Raw genomic sequence first — 9,315 nt, 5'->3', positions numbered from 1 at the left:
GTGGGGGTGGGGGGGTTGGTGTTGGGTGGAAGCAGTACAGGGAGGGGTTGGGGGTGCTTTGGACACAGGCTGGGTTGGTGGGGTGTCAGTCAGACTAGCAGGGCAGCAGGACTAGCAGAGCTCCCAGACTCAGCAGCAGCAGGGGCGGTGGCGTGCTTACCTGGGGCCAGGCCCCCCTCTGCCCTGCCCTTCATCCCTCCTCCTCCTCCTCCTCCGCCTCCAACTCCAACTCCAACTCCTGGGCCAGAGCTGCCCAAGGCTTCCACGGGGAAGGAGGGCCGTTCGCCCCTGTAGGGCTTCGGCCTGAAGGGGAAGTCTTTGTCTTTACCTTTGGAACCTTTGGGCCGACCTGCTGCCTTCTTCTTGGACTTGCCATCCCCCTTCACACCAAGTAGGGGGTGTACCTCTGAGGAGAGAGAGGACAGACCAGGGATCAGCTTTGTCACAATAACAGAAAATCTTTAACAAATATTCATATGTTAATAGACATATGACAATGATGAATCACTGGTATTCAATTGCCTCTAGTGAAATTGTCTCACGTTTAAATCACATTTTCATTACATGATAACATTTGTTAATTAAGACTAAACACAAAGTACAGCTAAGGATGATGGAGTGTCACTAGTTTTGCTCATACTTAATAATTAATAATAATTTTAACCAGATGAGGGGGCCTGGACGTATATTTATGGCATTGGCAGTTTTACTGAAAACAGATGTTTGTGTTGATCCCGAGGGGAACATCAGTGTCTGTACTAACAAAGTCTGTGTCAATCCATTAAGTAAATGTTGAGATATTTTGCTGTGTGAAAATTTTGACCTCATATATTGACGCTACAAGAAAATTCAGAGGATCACCAATATCATTAGGATTCATCATCTGTGACATTTTAGTCTGAATCAAAGTGGTGGACCAACAGACCGACCTGCTTACCGGGCTGCTTGTGTGACTGAATGACAAACTAAAACAGATTCGAATTACTAAGTGCATGAAGTGAGAGCAGCTGAGTGTTGAGTGTGACATGATTCAGTTGTTTAACTGATGAAATTGGTGCTGTGGAAATGTACATTGTAATGACAACAGGTTACCACGGAGCAAGTGTTGCATTCACATCAACAGCAAATTTAAAAAATAAAAAAAGGACCAGCTCAGACAACAGGGGGCTTCTTGTACAAATATGATCAAATAGGGGAAATAAAAATTGAAATAAAGGTCCTGTCCAGTATGTAGTATGTAAAAACCAGAACCCTGACATTGCTTCTGATGGGCTTATTTATTGTTGCGCTCTTCTCTCTCACCGTCACTGGGCACCCCCTGCAGTTCTATGGTGGTGGTGCGGGCTTTCTTTTTGGCTGGGCCTCCGTCAGATGAAGGCTGTCGCTGCTTCTTGTCACCGCCAGCCAATGCGTCCTCTGGGGCAGAAGTCTGAACCGAGGCATCCGGTGGGGGGCCGAAGGGGTTTTCCTCTGGATCCTCAACTTCAGGGGCAATAGGCAGGTACAGCAAAGCCTTATAGTCCTCAAGCTCCTCATCACTACGGGACACAAACACCGACAATAGACAGGGTAAAATAAATGCTGATAAAAATAGACACAGTATTAAACAAATGTATTAAAAGTATTAACAGAATCAACCACTTTAACATGATACAGTCAGCTGCTCCAGAGTTTAACAGAGAAAAACAGTTGAGATGGAAGAGTTTTAAAGTTAAAAAGGCATGGTTCACTCTCTCAGATCTAACTATTACAATAAATCTGAGCTAACGGTGAGAAGTATGACTGAACTAGTTTTGATGCAGCTGTTCCTCAAATTCTTGTTAAGCGCGAGATAAGAAACCCAAGGAATGTTGAGCTGTTTTGACAACAGGAGTAAAGTATTATCTCAGTTTTGTCAACATTCAGCTGCAAAATGTTTTGGACTGTCCACCATGAAGATATTGGTGAAGTCAATTCATAGTTGCTGAGATCATTAGGAACAAAAGAAAGGTTCAACTGAGTGCCTGAGTTTTTTTAAGATCAAACTTGTAATCAAAAATTCTGAACACTGATGTAGTGCAGTGATGTAGCCTGTCGTCTTGTTCTTTCTCACCTGCTGCAAAAAGCAACTATGGGGTCGACAGTAGTGACATCCACCTCTTCATCCTCTGCAGCGTCTGCGCCTGCAACATGACCACATGTTAACGTCTGAGAGATCCAGAGAGAACCAGTGAAACCAGCAAGACCAGTGCATTTGATTGATAACAGAGCAGGTGGTGGACAACATACAGTCGGCAGGCTCACGTTTATCTCAGAGGATTAATTCAAACGTATGTGATACTGAGGTTGTGTCAAGAAAGAAGAACCAACGGGTCACTGCTGTCCGAATAAAAATAATAATTCAGGAGGGAGTATACAAGAAATATTGTTTATTATTGTTGTTTCACAGTCAAACTGTTGATTTAAACTGCCACTGCAAAAATAATCTTAATAAGGAGAAAGCTTTTACTACTATTCTACTACTATTTGTTTGGCTGAGATGTTCCTGGAGCTCTTCAACCACCGTCCACACTTTGTATTGATTATTTCCAGCTGCAGGTAGCTCCTAAATTTTTTGTCCACTGCATTGTGGGTCAACAATGTCAGTTTATAGCACACTGGAGCTAATAAATGTAGTCACATTAATTTGTCTCTTTATTTGATATGGAACAGGGAAACACCTAAAGTATTGTTGGAGTGTAAACAATAAATTAAAGGAAGACAGAGCGGGAAAGATCTGTGCTACACAGCGGTGTAGCTGTGTCTAGGTGGGAGAGGAAATAACTGTCACACAAACGAATTAACAAAGGGACTCCTTACATTGTAAATCTTTGGCAAAGGGCTTAGGGGCCATGCTATACAATAAAAACGTTACTTGGAATTTTATACCGTCATCTTTCAGTGATTTGATTGATTTCTCTTCTTACACGTTGTCTCAACCCCAGTCTCCGCTTGTTGTAAAAACACTGTGTTCAGCAAAGGATTTCTACACTATAACCCCAAAGCTCCACCCTGTTCAAACACTACTTCACAACCAAAGTCAAAACTGCATGAATGAGAACAACCACAGACCCCATGTGAGCAGTCAATGTGTAGTGTGTATGTGTGTGCTACCTGTCTGCTCAGGTTCACTCTTGTCTTCATCCTCGATGTCGAACTCAGACTCTCGCTCCTCGTACTCCACATTCTCATCCAGTTCTTTGAAGTCTGGAGCAAACGCACTCCAGTTTTCCTGAGGACAAACAAATATTCACAGACCAGTTACATCATAATACCATGTTAGATCAACTCAGCTGGTATCTGTGTTTTTGACAACGCACATGAAGCCAAATTTTTGATTCTTAGTATCAGAAACATGAACGAATTAAGACTGTTAACACATCAGTGACACTGTTTATTCATGTACATCTAAGTCTTTAATATTACTGTCTACTTACCACTTGGTTCTGAGCCCAGATGGACACCACTCCACTGGAGATAGAGGCGATAATTGGACGGACAGGATGCCACTGAACAGAGGTCAAAGGTTAGATTGGTAAATCATCCGCTTCTAAACAATAAATTGTCTCAATATAACTGAAAATACATCGACATAAGTGTTGTGCCAATGGATAAATCGCTGCTTCGTTCTACTGAGCCAGAATATCACTTCCAGCATCCTTACAGCAACATCCAGCAGCAGCTCTCCTCTGGTTCCATGCAGGATCTTCACCAGGTTGCCGATGCTCTTCTCCCAGATGTAGAGGGCGTGCTGTCTGGCTGAACCGGCCACGATGTACTCGCCATCCCCAGAGAAACAGCAGCGCTTCCACGGAGTCCTGACCAGCAAACAAGGGAGGAGAACATGAACAAACAGAGATCAGAAGAAGAAACAGATGCAGCGCTACAACCAGTGACACTTTGCCATCAAGTGTTATCCCCAGAGGACTGGTACTACCACCATCAACACAGTTAGAGTAGTCTTCTATTTATTTGTTAATTCTTCTTCCTTTTCTCCCTTGTCTATAATCGCTCACTCATTATATGTATATACAAGTTTTATTTTTTTACCAAGAGTGTTATTGAGGGGATGAATGTTTGCTGTTTACTCAAAATTAACAAAAAGCCAATTAACAAAGTATAGAGAAAAAAAGTGTTTGGCCAAACGCTGCAATATTTACAAGAGGTTGTAAATTTCTTTCTCGTCAAGTTTTATGCAAACACTTGTCAGAATGGAAGAATGCTTGCCAATTCTATCACTGCAAGTTCGAACTTAAAAATATTACAATTTAGCATTACCTTTAGCAGCCAAATTCAAACAAACAGCATGTTTTGTATCCTCAACAACACATATCCTCAGGCTTAATGGGGCACCATCCTGTGTGTGGTATACCTGTTGACCAGGTCCTGCAGTTTCTGCATGGGTTCCGGTTCACCGTCTCGGCCACAGGTGAGTATCTCCCTGCCGTCATACACTCTGATGATCCTGTCTGCTGTGTTTATAAGGAAGCAACTGCACAAAAAACAGGACAGGTGGACACAGGTCAGGTAAAGTTAGAGAGAGAGGAAAAGAAAGCACAAGAAGAACTCTGCCTTCCTAGCTGGGCCTTTTGAAGAGAGGTTTTTGTGTTCTGTGATCCTGTGTATATACTGTAAAATGGATCTGTTCGACAACCAACATGGAGTCAGTTAGACTGTGTCACAGAAGAAAAACAAGATCAAATGAACCAGAACTCAATGTTTAGGTTGTATTGTCATTGTGCTCGTTCATCAATACAAGTATAAAAACAGAATGACCTCCTGTTGCCTCTCACCTGCCCTTGCGTGCAAATTCGATGGATTTGATGGCAGTGGTGTTGCTGGTGCCAGTGGTCACTCTGAAGGACGCAACCAGCTCCTGGGTGTTTGTGTTCAACACAAGGATCTGTAAGAACAGATAGAGGGAGACAAGACAGTGACAGAAAACAGTAAAAACACTGTATGTGATTCATAAAACACAAACAGCTTTGAGTGTAAAATGTGAGTAGAGAAAAATGAATAAATTCAGGTAAAAAGGTTAGGTAAAAATTGGAGCAGTCTTTGTGGATGGGTGTATGCACTGATAAATGACAGTGTCATTTTGGATTGGGGATACCTGGGGCGGCAACAGAGTCAGAAATGTTCTAATTCTGCACATAGAAAACTTGAAACTATGAGCTTTTCCTCAATCAAATTCCTTTTTTAAATAATTTTTTGGGCACTTTATGCCTTTATTCAGGTCCAAGTGGGAACTCGGGGGCATTTTAGCCCATGTGTTATGCCCCTTAACCATTCAACTATCAGGTGGCCTGTACTTGTGCTGTCTTAAAATGCAGTGATGTGAATGAATGGTGCACTGGGAATACAGTTTGACTGATAGATAGACTGACCTTTCCTTTGGCATTGCCAGTGTAGATGTACTCGCCCCGTCGGTCAAAGGCTGCTACCACATTCAGGTCTGAGTCATCGTCCACAGGCAGGACAACATGTTTAGAGTCCGAGAGAGTCAACAGGACTGGGGCTGACTTCATGGGACACACCAACACCTTGTCCCTAAAACACAAACATAATTTGTTAGTATAAAATAGCAAAGTACATGAGTTTATCACTGATCAGGACGGATTAAATTGGCAAAAACTCTTCATGGGAGACCAAAAGATAAACCTCCGATGACCTCACATACAGACAGATGCTGTCCAGTCACTCACATGTCTCTTGGGTGGTACTGCAGTTTCAGGATGGGTGAGGGGAAACGGAATCTCTGGTCACAGTCTCCAGTCAGGACATCCCACTGTGAGACAATGTTGTCTGTGGAGGCACTAACCAGCTTGTGGCCATCTCGACTCCAGCTTCACACGGACAAACACACAAACAAAATTATATTGCATTCTATAACTCACCATTCAAAGTAATTTATGATCTCTGTCATGTCTAACCCTCTCTTTCATTTTAAATGTCATATCATTTTAAATGGCAAATTAAATCAGTTTTTGATTCTCATTTCAACTACTTTACTTGGCTTTATTACAACACAGTATAAGTGATTACGACGAGCAGGAGTGTACTGAACAGTGGTTTTAACAGCTGAGATTCAACAAAGGAACTGAGTTGGGTGTGAGTGTATTGGCACATAAAATGGGACGTTCACATGGCAGTGATGACACTACACATTGTACAATGTGTCTCACCATAAAGAGCAGACTGGGTGGATGTGTGCACTGATGATTTTGGCGATGCCCCGTGTGAGAAAGTCCCAGATGACGATGCGGCCATCGTTGCAGCCCACAGCCAGCAGGGTGCCCCAGCGGTTGAAGGTGCAGGTGAGGGCCATACTGATACAGTCCAGAGTGCCATCTGCCTCCTAACGAGATACACAACCACAATGAAATAACAGGCACAGTTTGTGTACACCACTGAAGCAGTTTAGCACATGATTGTGGCCAAAAATAAAAACCCAAAATCCATCTGTATATGTGTTTGGATGATTTTCAGTGCACAAATATAAAAGCTCAGGCGGCTTACCTCTGGGTAGTTCTGCCCGAACGACTCTAGGAGAGGAAAAAACCAAGAGACAGTGATAAGAAACACTTTCACGCAACTGAGTAGTAATCATAAATGAAGACTGCACTAAAGTGATAGCTGTCTCAGAGACACAACACAACCTTCCACTTCTTTCACTCTGGGGTAGAGCAGAGTATTTGAGCCATGGATTACATTATGCATACTTTATCCCTTAGAACCTCAGTTCAGATTGAGCTACTGTTAACTGCATCCAAACCGTTACAAACCAGTACGTTAGCATGGATACTCTTCTTACTATCTTTTAAGGTTTGTAATGCCTTTATCCATTTGGTTAAAAACAGAACAACTGCAACTGTAGTGTTTTTCTTCCATTCTGCATAGTAAGAACTTCGTTAATGTACAACTTTTTCTTAAATAGTAACACTTCCCCCTGTCATATGGACCGGCTACGCATTGTTTTTATTTAATATCCCACTGGTGCTGCTAACGTTAAGAGAAGAAAGAAAGACGAAATTACGAATAAAACGTATGACAACGCCCCACTATAGAACATTTAATTCAAGTACATTGAGAGACAATGTACCGAGGCTAACGTTAGCTAACTGACACACTGCCTCCGTTTAATAACAAAAGTTAACAGATAAGTATTAATCAGGCTCAAACAATATGTTAGGGCCCCAATTAAAGTAAACATTTTAACAAAAAGTTAACTGTGCGATTCTAATATTTAATATGATTTTATTGTAACTTGTATCACTTGCTGTTAACATGCTAGGCTAACTTACAATGCTAACCATAACAAGCACAGAGCGAACAGGAACGATACAGAAAACAAAGAAAGGTTTTTTGTTGGTTACCGAGCAGTTCTAGATTCATTGCTGGACGACGGAAGATCCAAAGTTCCCTAACAAGTTTACTTTAATTATTATTTTCACTCGTATTTACTTCGGCAGCTACAGCCGGGAGACTGGCGCCGAGCTTCCACTGAGGACCCCAAACAATGCGACGTAGAAGGTGCCTGAACCAAATTCGCAGCACCTTATTTGTTTTAAGGAGGCTTTAGTTAAGGAATTAATTTTTCTGAATTTGTTGTATTAGTAATAAAAAAAAAACTAAATCATTATTAATGCAAACTATGTATTTATTTGTTAATATTATTATATTAATATTCAATAATCGGTCCGTGCATGAAGTATAACTCTTCTGCAGTTGTTCACGCTCTATAATGAAAAATGCCACTTTGACTAATTTCTCACATTAAAATTAGTGTTTTATATTTCAAACCTTATGTCCAATTTAAAATCTGGATGAGATCTGTTAGAAGGTACACTACACAGCTACTGTAGATTATGGGGTTAGTGAGGTAACGCTAACGCTTTTCTTACAGTGGCTCAATGTAATTTCAGCTATATAACTTCAGTAGCCTGACTGATGAAAACAAACCTTTGGCTTTTTTAGAATATTACATTTGCAAGTTTATACTTCGAGAGAATGTTTTTCTACCGTGAATGAAAGTTGCTGCCAACATCACCACGCAGCCCCTGACCCTTGACTCATATCTCTACATTATCTTTAACTTTAGAGTTTCACATGACTGTACTCAGACCTGCATGTAAATCCATATGTGTGCAGCACGTCTCAGTGAGTTTCCCTCTAAATTTACATGAAATACCAGAAACTCTCACAGAGACAGAAAACACAGGCCCCACATTAAAATAACTGGTTGTAGCTGATGATGATGCAGGATCCGGGGATAGATCCGGAGCTGGAGCTTCAGCAACCGCCCACAAGCAACTTCCTGTTTTCACAATAAAGGCCTAAAATAAATTTGATTGCGCTGTGTCACCAAAGATAATGAAAACACTACGTGAGTGGCTTTTTTTGCTATGGATTCCAACATCAGACATTAAATAGATAAATCATGCTTTCATGTATTTATTTCCTGATTAAAAAACAGATGTTACATTTGAAAAAAAAAAAATACTGAGATTGTTCCAGTAATAGTAATAGTAATAGTAATAGTAATAGTAATAGTAATAGTAATAGTAATAGTGTAATGTTGAGCTTTGCTCCACAGTATGACCTTATTGGCTAAACATGGGAATAAAACGCAATAAATAAATACATTAAAAAAAATGTAGATTAAGAGTGATAGGTCACTTGGTCTGCAAAAATTATATTTGAAATTTAGATGATTTTCAAGCTTTAGGGGAAAAAAATAAAGGGTAGCATGTGTTTCTTGATGACATGAATTTTCAGATCGGGAGACATTTTGTTTATTGGACCGAAAAGGTACCATTATCTCGCTGAAGCAAAGACGTTTTTTTTTGTAAATATGGAAATACAAGGTTTTCAACAGCAGAATATTAATTTGTCACAAAAAGATGGTTTATTGTTATAAGTTAATTTCCTTTGAGACCTGAAAAGAGGAAGTTTATACTAGTATATGTTATAATTTATTTTCATTCTCTATTCCTTTTCTTTGTTTAATATTTAGGTAAATAACGTATATGGGAAAATATCTTTTTTTTTATTGTGAAATAAATTTTTTTTTTTTCATCCTTATGATTAGAAGAGTCTTTGAGGATTCTGAAAATACAGTTAGAACAGCAAAAAAAAAAAAAAAATTCCACTGGATTTTTCAGTCATCAGCCGTTAATTATCTTTTATAGAAACTGATGGTTACCTCTGTGACTAAAATGGATTCTATGCCATAACATGAGAGGCACAAACTGGGGCAAGGGCCAAACCAGATCCCTAAAAATAGACGATCGCAGG

The 9,315-nt window shown here is 40.4% G+C and overlaps 1 protein-coding gene across 3 annotated transcripts in view; it reads right to left on the bottom strand.

The window, feature by feature from the left end:
* rbbp5 (retinoblastoma binding protein 5) overlaps nucleotides 1–7,533 on the bottom strand; it is a 10,159-nt gene extending 2,626 nt beyond the window's left edge. Inside the window, exons 1-13 of one of the 3 annotated variants that reach the window (XM_023416161.2) lie at nucleotides 7,395–7,533; nucleotides 6,538–6,563; nucleotides 6,204–6,376; nucleotides 5,724–5,864; nucleotides 5,406–5,568; nucleotides 4,812–4,921; nucleotides 4,391–4,510; nucleotides 3,683–3,836; nucleotides 3,456–3,527; nucleotides 3,133–3,250; nucleotides 2,093–2,162; nucleotides 1,303–1,538; nucleotides 161–406 (exon numbers count right to left, since the gene is read on the bottom strand). In XM_023416161.2, coding sequence (XP_023271929.1) covers nucleotides 161–406; nucleotides 1,303–1,538; nucleotides 2,093–2,162; nucleotides 3,133–3,250; nucleotides 3,456–3,527; nucleotides 3,683–3,836; nucleotides 4,391–4,510; nucleotides 4,812–4,921; nucleotides 5,406–5,568; nucleotides 5,724–5,864; nucleotides 6,204–6,376; nucleotides 6,538–6,563; nucleotides 7,395–7,413 — 1,648 coding nt within the window. In that variant the 5' untranslated portion in view covers nucleotides 7,414–7,533. Of the gene's footprint in view, nucleotides 1–6; nucleotides 407–1,302; nucleotides 1,539–2,092; nucleotides 2,163–3,132; nucleotides 3,251–3,455; nucleotides 3,528–3,682; nucleotides 3,837–4,390; nucleotides 4,511–4,811; nucleotides 4,922–5,405; nucleotides 5,569–5,723; nucleotides 5,865–6,203; nucleotides 6,377–6,537; nucleotides 6,564–7,394 lie in introns of those variants that run through there. The other 2 variants (XM_023416162.2, XM_087176562.1) reach the window with 2 other exon arrangements.
* Between the last annotated feature and the right edge of the window lie 1,782 nt (nucleotides 7,534–9,315).

The sequence above is a fragment of the Seriola lalandi genome, unplaced genomic scaffold, assembly GCF_002814215.2.
Source record: "Seriola lalandi dorsalis isolate HSWRI2012SDOR001 ecotype SW California unplaced genomic scaffold, Sedor1 jcf7180002054561, whole genome shotgun sequence".
Lineage (NCBI taxonomy): Eukaryota > Metazoa > Chordata > Actinopteri > Carangiformes > Carangidae > Seriola > Seriola lalandi.
The sequence above is the reverse complement of the archived record's forward strand: the minus strand, read 5'-3'. Positions and strand labels throughout refer to the sequence as shown.